This window comes from Tiliqua scincoides, chromosome 1 (assembly GCF_035046505.1).
Source record: "Tiliqua scincoides isolate rTilSci1 chromosome 1, rTilSci1.hap2, whole genome shotgun sequence".
Taxonomy (NCBI): domain Eukaryota; kingdom Metazoa; phylum Chordata; class Lepidosauria; order Squamata; family Scincidae; genus Tiliqua; species Tiliqua scincoides.
In genome coordinates, this window is record NC_089821.1 from 33441188 (window position 1) to 33453764 (window position 12577).

Here is a 12577-nt window from a genome sequence, read left to right on the forward strand (position 1 = left end):
TCCCCCAAGTAAGGGAGCAGGCCCCACAATCTGGTTATTCAAGTCTGTGCTGGCTTTTTAGCCGGCACAGAGTTGAGAGGCCCCATATCGGGCCAGGAGGAGACATGCGGCCAGGAGGAGACATGCGGTTCTGGATCCTGCAGATCCCACTGGTCCCACCCTCCTTCCTTCCTGCCTTCCCCCACCCTCCCTCCTCCCTGGGATATCCCCCCTTGGTCTCACTTACTCTCACTTACTTCTCCGCTGTCCTGTGCTCTGAGCAGTGTGCAGCAGGCCTCCAGCCAGCACTGGCTCAGCACAGACTGGGGCTGAGCCGGTGCCAGTACTGACCTGGCACTGAGTGTCACAGGCGTACTTTATGGCATGTTTGCGACACTCAGCACTGGTGGAGGGCCAAGCGCTAGGCCTTCAGCTGTGGGCCTTCAGCTATCGAGCCCTTATTTATGCAGAAAAAACTGTTTTGAGAACAGCAGTGCAGTAGCGTGATGGCTATAGGTGTGGGCTACTGCTAACGCAACTATCTTTTAATTTTCAGTGGACCGTGCCTAGATATAACAGATCAAAATTTAAAAAACGAGAGGTTCCACATGTGCAATTCCATATGTAACTGTAGTGGAAAAACAACTGGCTGGTTTGACAAGAGCACATCTTGAAGTGTTCTGGATGTTCTGAGGAGACTCTGTCACATTGTTTTCATGTAGGGACAGGGCCAGCCCAACCATGAGGCCAACTGAAGTGGTTGCCTCTCTTGGTAGAGGGTGACCATCTCTGTCCACCTACTTGCCTCCAGTACTTCACCTTCTCCTTCCACTGCCAGAATTGGAAAAGGAAGAGGGGGACTGAGAGGAAAAGGAAGAAAAAATATTGAGGGGAGGAGAGTGCCAAGCTAGGACATTGGCGAGTGAGAGGAGTAGAGAAAGCACATCATTGGGGAAGGCAGGGAAAGCACTTGGAATGTTGCCTCATGTGGCAGGAGCTCTTGGACTGGCCTGTGCAGTTGGGCATTTTTATGAATTAATCGCCCCCCCCCCTTCAACTTTCAAAGACTACTGCACATCAGAGACGTTTGGAGCTATCTATCCTCCACCAAATATCTGCCTGTGACAGGATTCACAGACTATCCGAGCTGCTGTTCTGCAGGGCTAATAATAATAACTTTAATAACTTTATTTTTACCCTGCCTTTGTCCCTGAAAGGACTCAAGGCGGCTTACAACAGGTTAAAACAGATTAAAAACATAATTTAAAAACAGATAAAAGCCTATTAACACATATCATAAAAACAGTAGTCAGACAAAAAGTAGTAAAAAGGTAAAAAGAGCAAAGAGCAGCAAGTCATAAAAGAAACAGGCCTGTAAAAAATTAAAAGATGTTAAAAAGGCTATTCCCCTCCCCCATAAGAAAGAAGGTGTAGAATTATAAACTGTGAGCAAGGTACTTCTTATGGGACAGAGAAGAAGACCCTTGTACACCAGGGAATATCACTCTAAGGAAGGAATAATTTCAAGCATATGTAAATGCATTTAACAAACGTATCTTTTCTAATCAAATTTAAAATGACCCACTGTTTAGCAAGGAGAATGAATTTCAAAAAAAGGTTAGATGGAAATGTGTCAGGCAGTAGTGCATACATGTGCATGGAAAGGGATTAATAAACTCTGAATGATAGATCAATTTATGTGCTAAGGAGAAACAAGGCTATGTGAAATGTTGACTCACTGACTTTGCACCCACAGTGCACACAATGAAGATGAGGAGTTGGGGAAATGGAAGGATGCAAGGAAGGAGGAGGTGGGATACTAAGTACAAGGAAGAAACAGAAGACAAAGAGGATGTGAAGCAGGGATAGAAAGAATGAGATGTAGGCAGAGAGGAAGAGTAGAGGCTACGGTTGAAACCCTAGACCTCACATGCAGCAGGCCCACTAACGCTTGTTCTGGCATTGGCCCTGTTACTTGATGCTTCTGGTGCCTGTCCTGCATCAGTCTGGGGTGTGGGATGGGGGAGTGGCCATGCCCCACATCCTACTCTGCTACCCTCTAATGGATTTAACCAAGCTGGGTGGGGGGAAGAGGTGACTGTTGCAGACAAAGCTGCACAAATGCACTCTGCAGTTTTTTTGCAGCAGAACATGAAATGCTGAACTTGGACAGAACACAACAGTTCAAACATATGCATGAAATGAAAATGATGATCCTGACTTGGACCTAGAAACATTCCCAATTTATTTAGAAAAATTCTAGCAATTGACCCAGAACCAAAAAAGTGTTGGCTTGTTTTTTTGCTCCTGGTCAACTGGCAACACTTAACAGCCTGGTCTTTTGCTGGAAAACTGCATAATGCTGGGGGCTGCTAGCACAACAGCAACACACAAGGGAGTTATGGTTGCCAACTGGCCGGGCCAGGAAAAAAAATTGCATCCCAAGGGGTTTTTGCCAGCTGTAGTGTGTGTTTATCTTGCTGTGAATCATAACATTGATTAAAGTTAACACTGGTTAGAATGACTTGAGTTGCAGTGCCCCCCACCCCACCCTGGTGTCCTTGGATGCCCTATGGGAGGAGCCCATATGGTCTACATATAAATGTATATGCCACCAGGTGAATAGCTGCTATGTTTTGCCCCATAAAAGAGTCTGAATTTTGATAGCAAATCCCTATGTTTGTACATCAGCATTTGGGATTCTTTGCAAATAGTTTGGGATCCATTGGATGTACAGCTATAGAAATTTAAGATCATTATCATTAGCATCTGTTCAGAGAGAACAATACCGTGCAATTTCTGACTCTTTCATGCCTCTGCCGGCAGGCAGTCGCTTCTTTGTATAGGCTAACAATTTCCCCCTTGCAGGGAGGAGAGTTCTGCTTAGAATGGAGACAATAGCAGTTGTCATTTGCAGTCTCTCCTTTCAAGCCCTGTTGTTGACAAAGTGTTTAATTTAGCAGATGGATAGATTAGAAGGGTGGGACAGGGTGAGGGTTACCCAAGGAAGAATGCTGAAACTTTTCATTTCTTGTTCTCTCCTAGGGATAGTTCTGGACTCCGGGGATGGTGTCACGCATAATGTACCTATCTATGAAGGTTATGCCTTGCCACATGCTATAATGAGACTGGATCTGGCTGGCAGAGATCTCACTGACTATCTTATGAAAATCCTTACTGAGAGAGGATATTCTTTTGTTACTACTGGTAATCAGCATCTTTCTTACAGCTCATCTGTTTCTTTTTTTAACGTTCTGCCATATTGCATCAGATACACAAGTGTCAAACGTTATCGATTCCTTCGCACTGTAACGCTTCCGAACTGCACAGTTGAGCTGCACCAGCAAAGATATCATTCAACAACTTCTGGAATCCACACACAGAATAGGTGCTTTGATGTCAGCAAGTGTTGATTGTGCATTTAAACATTCCAGTTCTAAGGTCTCCTCTGTCCCCTTTAGCAGGCACTTCCCCAGTTCTAGTTGGCACAGGTTCAGCTATGACATCAGAGCAATTCAACCAATGGCATCAAGAAAGTTGGAGTAGGCAGTTGTCACAGCTCAGTATGATCCAAAGTAACCAGCAGGGTTGGGAACTTGAGTCAGCGCCTTGAACTCAAGTCGCGAAAATTTGTTATAAAATGTGTTATTTTGGGTGACTGATTGAATTGTGAATCAAACACATGGAAGACTCTGAAAAACACTCGAGCTACTTGTGACCTTCCTCCCTCTTGCCGCTTCTGTCCCAACTCTCTCCCAGTCCCTCCTGCCCTGTTTACAGATGGAAGGGGACAGCAGGGGAGTAGTTAAAGAGAACTCACACATACACACCCCAGCAGCAGCTCCATTTTTTCCACTGGCTTTTTAAAGGGAGGGGTGACTTGACTTGAGTCCTTTAGAGTTACTAAAGGCTGACTTGGAAAGTGCCCCCATCATGACTCTTTTTCGAGTCGAGTTGCAGGGGGCGATGACTCTAGACTTGACTCAAGTCAAGCCCCGCTGAACTTTCCCATCCCTGGTAACTAGCATAGGACAACAGGGCAGTGGTCAGGTTCCAGAGTTGGCAAATGCTGTTTTGAAGGGCCTGAGGCAGATGGTGTGGTCAAGGACAAGCTGAGGATCAGGTTCTAGCACAGTCAAAGAGATCAAAGGGTCAGAGGCAGAAAGCACAATCATGGCCAGACTGAGGTCAAGTATGGAGCAGTCAGTCCAGAGGCAAGACGAGGCACTTCAGGTCCTCTGTTAGACCATAACCTGGAACTGAGAAGTTCTAGAGAAGTTCTTATTTAGGGTGAACAGAAATTTCACTGGCTCTCCAGGTCACCTGACTTCTCCTAGGGTAGTTAGCTATAGTTTACCTCCAGGGCACTGTGCAACAGCAAGGTTCCATTCAAGTTGGCCAGTTCCTCTCCTTCCAGGCTGTCTCAGTGGTGCAGAGAATAAGGCACATGAACCCTGATGTCAGAGTTTCTGGTTTGAGACTCCTATCACCTTATAACAGTAAGGAAAGAGGCCAAGGGGGAGATTGAAAGAGTGGAGTACTTAGAAGAGGGAAGAATTTATGGCAGAAACTAACATGAGCACTGTCAAACTGAGGAGTCTTGAATTCTGCAATAGAGATACATGATTGCACTACATAACGGTAATTGCACAGCTGATTGCAGCTGCCAGTGTAAAATCAAGTGCATTATCAAATTCCTGAGAGCTCCAATTTCAGGTATTAATGGAAAGTTGCTAGCTTGAAGTTTTCAGATCAGAAGTTGTAAAAGGGACCACTAGCCTGGGGAAGGCTCTGAGATCACAGGATGCTTAAGTACCTGGGAAACGTGGGATAGGGGACACTTCCTAGTAACATTCTGTCCTGACTCCATTGATTCTAGTCAGGGCTGGCTTTAGAGATTGGTTGCTCTGGGCTCTGGCTATGGGCCCACCAGCTCCTGACGGTTCACAAAGTCCACCTGAAGTACCCCAGGACTTTTTTTTTATGTAGCCAGCAGTGAAGAAAATTCATGCAGCCAAGTGCACCACTCTGCTGCTTCCTCATTCCCTGTTTCAGGGTTGATTGCTCCCCACGTCCCTGCAGGGCAAGTGTGATTGACCCGGGGGAGGGGAATAAGGCAGGAGGAAGAATCGGCACCAGAGTCATCGAAAATCCCTGAAGAGCAACAGCAACGCAGTTGACAAGGGATGAGGAAAGAAAGATATCCTTGAGCATAGGCCTTTTCTCCTTTCCAGGCCCCTGTCAATCTCCTAGGGACCATGTATATCAGACAGGTCTCTGCCCACCTTCCAGCAGCTAGATAAGCTCATGATAGGACAAGGCAGCATTGGGTGAGTTCTATGCTTTCTTGGGGATTTGGTTGTTCTAATTATATGGCAGGAGTTGGCAAACGGAAAGGTAGGAGTGAGATAGTGGGGAACTTCTTCCATTCCGATCAGAGCTGGGGATGTTTTGAGGTTGAATGAAGGACGAACAGGAGAGACATAAATACATAAATACCTGAGCTAGAAGACTAACCCTTCACTCCTGATGTTTGTAGCGGAACGAGAGATTGTGCGAGACATTAAGGAGAAGCTCTGCTATGTGGCTCTGGACTTTGAGAATGAAATGGCTACTGCTGCTTCCTCATCTTCTCTGGAGAAGAGCTATGAACTGCCTGATGGTCAAGTTATCACTATTGGCAATGAACGGTTTCGATGTCCTGAAACTCTCTTCCAGCCGTCATTCATAGGTGTGTCTGGGCTTCTGTATACATGGTTTAGTTGAATCAAATAGGTGCAAACATTTTTTTTAACTGTTACATCTAATTGTACAATTTTTCCTTTAGAAACAAATTATGATACCATCTTATGGTGACAATGATGAATATTTATATACTGTATTATATACTGGCCACATTTTTTATCTTACATTGCTTTGTGGCAGCACAGGGAACCAGCATGTCATGTGCTGGCTGAGTGACAGAGCTCTGCCAGAGCAGGTGAGGCTGATGGAGTTTGGAACAGGGTGGGAGGAGGGCGGAACAGGGTGGTGGGTGGATCAGGCCCAGAGGAGAGGTAGGTTCAACACTAGTGGCACACACCAAATCCTAAACCCTTTCCCACATCTGATCCACCTGCATGGATCAACTCAGGCTTGCACCAGTGTCAGCAAGTCCACACAGTGTTTCTGGAAGAGATTCAGGGTTTGGAATTAGTCTCCACAGTGAATTCTATAGCTGGAAATCAGCCACTGAATTTGAACTTTCTCTTCATGGCGATTAGATGCATGGATGGCATAAGAAAGTCCATCTTAGAGATCATGAAAGACATAAGACAGGTGGTGTGCTTGGATTTGTATCTCAGTTTATAACAATAGACTGTTTTGCAAGTTGAACTTTTGGGGAACAATTGGATCATTCCAGGCAAAAGTACTGAAATCAACTTGTGTTCATTTCCACTAAAGTGGCTTCCTGAAAAACAGTTCTTCAATGAATTCCTGTAATTTCATTTCAGGAATGGAGTCTGCTGGTATCCATGAGACAACATACAATAGCATTATGAAATGTGATATTGATATTCGTAAAGATCTTTATGCTAATAATGTGCTCTCTGGAGGAACCACCATGTACCCTGGCATTGGTGACCGAATGCAGAAGGAAATTACAGCTTTGGCTCCAAGTACTATGAAGATTAAGGTAATTGTTACATTGGATAATTATTTAAGCAACTGTGAAAAGGTAAGTCATACATACTTGAAAGGCGTACTACTCAGGGCCAAAGCACACATTAACATGTTTTGACTGCTTCTGTTCATGTTATACTTTTCTTCACTCATTGCATGGGTGAAGCAAAACCATGGTACGGGGGGGGGGCACAGAGGGGTTTAACTTTGCCCTCGCAGTGGTTCTCATTGGGATAGCACTCCCTCCCTCATGCACTATTTCTGGAAGGAAAAAAGCTTCATAGTGTGCCCTCCAAGCTACTATTACAGTGCTCCCTCAGTATCTGTGGAGGATTTGTTCCTGGACCACCCATGGATACCAAATTCCTCTGATAACACAGGCCTACAAAATTGGGGTCAGAAATTTTTTCCCCAAACTTTATGGTGGTTTGATATGAATTTGGGGTGCCGATTTAAAAAAATGGCATCCATTTTGCCCGATCACGTCTAGTTTGGGAGATATAGTATAGCCTCATTAGTGAATGGTTCAAGCAGCTCCCTCATGAGGAAGCCATGGTGTAGGCTTCCTCATGAAGAAGCTGCTTGAACCATTCACTAAAGAGGTTATACTATATATCCAAAACTTAGATGTGATAGAGCAAAACGGATGCCATTTTTGTAATCGGCACCCCAAATATACCCAGGAATTGGTGTAACATTTAAGGAAGCATAATGTGTGTTGGCCTGTGTAATTAAATCCACTGGGGGGGATGCTAACAAGAGGATGTGCCTCTCCAAAGTGTCCTGGACGCCTTCTATGGCATATGGAGGCTGCATGTAACCTCCCCAAACCTCAGAAGGCCTCCCGCATGCTTCTGGTTTGCCAGGAGGCCTTCTGAGATGAGGGGAGGCCACTTGCAGCCTTCCTGCACCTCAGAACACCTCCCAGACACTTTGGAGATGTACTTTCGGTATATTGGCAAACTGGAAGTGTCTCTCCAGTATCTGGGAGGCCTTCTGAGGTGTGGAGAGGTTGCCCAGACGTGAAAATCTCCAGGATGCAGGCTTGGAACCAATGTTGGGTCAAATCAGGTGCCAAACCCGTGGATTTGGAGGGCCCACTGTACATACAAATGGAAAATTTGAGGGCATTTTTGTGTTGCTAAGGTTTTTTCCTCGTCTATAACTAATAGCAACTTCGGGGTGTGTGTGTTTTGAATTTGGTCTATGGGGCTGGGGGAAATGGCTAGAGCTCCCCCCCCCATGCCTTGGTCCAAATTGCACTACCACCTTGCAACTGCCTATTGAAAAAGACATATGTTGACCAAAGCTAAGCTCATGGAAGTGAAAGGATGTTTCTCTAAAGCTAGCATTGAATTTAGTATTAAAGTAATTTGAGCATTAAATTTATTTTACATGAATGCCTTTCTTTAAATTATTATTTATTTTTACTTTTCCTGAAACGTGGAAAATGGAGTGACCTACAAATCTAAATCTAATCTAATCAACCAATTGGTCAATCATTAAATTTATATTTAAATAATTAAAAATAAAAATCATTACATTCAATTAAACCGTCAACTTCCATAAATAAATGTAAATATGTAATAAAGTAGAGCAGCAATTCTCAAACTTTTTGGTATCTGGCAGAGGCATCATGCAGTGTGGGAGGCCAGTGCGTCACTCCCATGATGGACCTCCCCCCATGCAGTGGGCGGGGCAATGCCTCAGGTGATGCGCATGGTGATGCATTATTGCCCTGTCCCCACATCATTATAATGGTACCTTTAAAGAGAATATCATATGTACAGCCTAAATGTATGTACTTATGTATTTATTTCTGTAAAAATGAATAGGAACAAATACACAAAAAGTGTAACACTTACTGAACATCTTATTTCTTTTAAAATGAGGAGGAAGAAATAAAATACAGTCGTGCGCTGCTTAATGACAGGGATGTGAACCAGCATCCCTGTTGTCAAGTGGGGCTTGACGCTATGCAGAGCCTTCAAAAGCATAGGGAAGCTCTGCTTCCCTCACCTCCGGAGGCTTTTCTGAGCCTCCCAGAGGCAGCATGTGTCCGCACACTGCCTCTACGAGGCTTAGAATGCCCAAATTGCAAGAGAGACATGACTTCTGGTTTCCTCCAGGAAAATGGAAATCATGTCTCTCATGCAATTGGGGCATTCTGAGCTTTGCAGAGGCAGTGTACAGACGTGTGCTGCCTCTGGGAGGCTCAAAAAAGCCTCCAGAGGTGAGGGGAGTAGAGCCCCCCTCAGCTTCAGAAGCTCGGGGGGGTGCGACCTCCTGACCAGTGGTGGCTGTCACATATGCAACCTGTCGCTGGCCAGAAGGGGCACACACCTGTACACAAACAGTGCAACACTTGGTAAACAGCTCCAGAGGTGTCACTAGGGCTTGGTCACCCAATGCAAGAGCTCACTGCGTCACTCCCTAATGGACTTCCTCTTGTACTACTAGATCATACAGAATAAATTACAATATCATATGCTCAACCTAAATGCAGTGGCATGAATAGGGTTGGTGTAACTGCCATTAACTTTATTTTATTTATTTAAATATATAACAGTACAGGTTACCCAACAAATCAGTAACCCACAAAGAAACCAGTGGCCAACTTGATGACACTCACACAACTGAATAAGAGTGTCAGTATTAACTCTGATACATGGAAATGAAGGTGACTCATACTAACACCTTATTGGTTCCCTGCTGTGTCATAATAACACTTCATTGGCTCGCAGAAAAATCAATCTCATTGGTCAGTTTTGAGTTAAGAAAATCAACTTTTTGTTACATAAGGCAGTTGAGTTTTCCTTTTCTGGGTGTTTTTTTTTTTTTTTTTGCTATAACATTTGATAAAATAGAGATATTTCAACATGGTTTGTTTCATTGCATTCTGCATGAAATTCCACATTGAATGATATCTAACTTGAAGGTATTATTCAAAATTATTAAGAGTATAACAACTTTGGCCAGTAGTGGTGTCACCCTCCTCCTGTGCACATCATCTGGTGCGGCCCGCACGCCCTGCACCTCCCCAGTGACACCACCGGTCAATGGAGCCCTTTACACGGAGCCTCAAGGAGCTAGAGAATCACTAGCAACTATGTCATGAACCAAGAGACCAGCGTTAATGCTATTATTTCACTGAGTTATTGACATGATTTGCTAATAACTGTCTGACCTTACAGACTGCCAGCTATGGAGAGTGGGCATATTGCATTTTCCAGACTGAAAGTAAAATGGGGTCAAACAAAGGTTCCTAGTATGACTGAAATATTTCTAGTATGACTGAAACAAGAGCTAGCACAACCTCATTTATCTGTTCCTTTCTTTGTGTTACATTTCCCCTTCATCTAGATGATTGCACCACCAGAACGTAAATATTCTGTCTGGATTGGGGGCTCCATATTGGCTTCTTTATCAACGTTCCAGCAAATGTGGATTAGTAAAGATGAATATGAGGAAGCTGGTCCCTCCATTGTCCATCGCAAATGCTTTTGAGGATGCTTATGATTTAGTCTCAGCAATGCTTTGTGGCATTTCTGCACCAAATGTCCTTAAGGAAAGTGCACACTTCAAGCTTGCCCCCACTGCTTATATTTAAAACACCATAAATGTTTGTGTTGATTGAACAGATATTTGTCATTTCGAAATGCCTCCAGTAAGCCTCATATTTTGCACTAAAATGATCATCAAAAATTCATAGTAACTGTACAATTCACTAGCTCTTCAAGGACTACTTTTCCACTTTTACTAATGTGCCTATAGGAAGCTGCCTAGTGCTGTCTGGCAACCTGACAGAATGCTTCATTCTCCATAGCAGGGATGTCCAAACTTTTTGGCAGGAGGGCCACATCATCTCTCTGACACTGTGCTGGGGGCCGGGAATAAGAAAATTAATTTGCATTTCAAATTTGAATAAATTTACAATAATGAATCCATCAGAGATGGAACTTATATGAATGAATAAGTTCTTATATGATAAGAACTTATATGAATGAATGCAACAGCTCAAGACCTATAAAAGGCCTTGAACAAGGTAAGACCGGCCTTTCCTTTGCTACCACTGCTGCATCAGAGACGTGAAACAGCAAGCAGTGGAAGGATCCCTTGTCCCACAGTTCACATGAGAGGTCAAACAGTTGCCCTCACACTGAGAGCAGTTGTGTCAGGCCAGCGTGGGCTCCAGTAAGTCTCATTGAGAGAGTCAGAGGCTCATTGGAGACCGGGGATTCTCCTTGGGCCGGACTGGGAGTCCCTGAGGGTCACAAGTGGCCCCCGGGCCAGGGTTTGGGCACCCCTGCTCAATAGCAAAGGGGAAAACCAAAGCAGCTACATCTGAAATAAGTCATACATGCTAGCTAGCCCAGTTCAGATGTGATGACACACCATTGTTTCTTATTGGGAGAATGGACAGAAATAAGTTTGTATGAATGTGCTCCTTCTCCTTCCTCTCTTCTTTGTGCATGAGGAGAAAAAAAAATCTTCCATTTTTGATCTGCAAGAAATTATGGTTTCCTATTTTGTCTCAACACAGAGAACTGTGGTTTGTGCAAATCACAGATTGTTCACAAACTAGGATATCAGACCAAGATGCCATCATTAATGTTCTGTTTAGGGCCATACTAGACATGCACCTAAAGGCACAAAATAGCCTGATTTGGGGGGGGGGGCAGGAGGAGGGTACTGCATGTTAATAAATTTATTAGCATTGTTAGGAATGTTATTTATATACTACTGTGTACACACACACACACACACACACACAAATTCAGAAAATGGTTTATACAGCAAAATCAATAAATCAACGGTTCTCAAAGGGTTCACATTCTAGAGAGAGGCAGAAGAAATGCCAGCCACTAGACAAGATGCTATGCTGGTATGCTGGGGTCAATAGGGGCAATTGGTGTGTCTGTGTAGTGAACTCATGGAATTTCAAGGCAAGTGGATGGGGATGAAATCAGAGAGGTTGCCCTTCCATGGTTTTGATCCTGGTTGTTGTTTCCTATGTGTTTTTTTTTTAGTTTTAAAAAATTGTTCCATTGAAAGCCACTGGAAGATTTAAGTTCCATGTTCACACATGCATCTTGCTATAAATAATACAAAACTTACCCCCCTCATTGGACCATATTGTGCATTTAGGCACATATCTTTTTTTACCCTTATTTTACCTCTCCCTGTACATTAGTGCTCTGAGTAATTAACAGTGCAATTCTATGCAAGTTTACTCAGAAGTAAGCCCTACTATGTTTAGTGGGCTGTGCATAGGATTGCAGCCTAAGTGGCTTTTCATTACCTTCTACCACTGCCTTTTTAAGATAAAAGTAGTGTTTGCTAAATAAATAATAATGCTTTGAAATATACTCTCATTATTGGGTCTTTTAATGAATGTGTAATTAACCATGTAATGTTAATGTGACTTGCATTAATTGCATAGCAGCTGGTTTATCTATTAAATAGATATGAATAAGCAACCAGAGCAGTCTATTTTAATTCATTAGTGAAAATCGCTCAGGTAAACTTAAAAGGAGTGTTAACAATAAGCCATATGAGAATCACATTTTATGATGAAACTGTAGCAAACTAAAATGTTCTGAGATTTTAGTAATGTAACCAAACTCAGCAGGTTAATGGAACTGACGTGATCTACAAAGAAATAATAGTCTATGGCTCATGACCTAGATACCAAAGAAACTCGGAAACTTTGCAGTATGTTTGTAACTGTATAATCTATATATAGGGAGAGCTACACAAACTAAATAAGAATGTTCTTATTTCTGAGTGCATAAAAGAAAATGCACTGAGAGTGATTGCTGCAGGTCTTCTCTTTGGGCTCTTGGCTAATATTATCTCCAGCTCTTCCGAAAACAAACCTAAGGGTCTAATCCTATCCAACTTTCCAGGGCTGATGCAGCCATGCCAACAGAGC

At 43.4% G+C, this 12577-nt stretch overlaps 1 protein-coding gene across 1 annotated transcript in view; it reads left to right on the top strand.

Annotated features, from left to right (window-relative positions):
- Positions 1–12122, top strand: part of LOC136659295 (actin, alpha skeletal muscle B) — a 32292-nt gene extending 20170 nt beyond the window's left edge. The window contains exons 6-9 of the mRNA XM_066636433.1: positions 3025–3186; positions 5519–5710; positions 6474–6655; positions 10006–12122. Coding sequence (XP_066492530.1) covers positions 3025–3186; positions 5519–5710; positions 6474–6655; positions 10006–10149 — 680 coding nt within the window. The 3' untranslated portion in view covers positions 10150–12122. The remainder of the gene's footprint in view (positions 1–3024; positions 3187–5518; positions 5711–6473; positions 6656–10005) is intronic.
- The last annotated feature ends 455 nt before the right edge of the window (positions 12123–12577 follow it).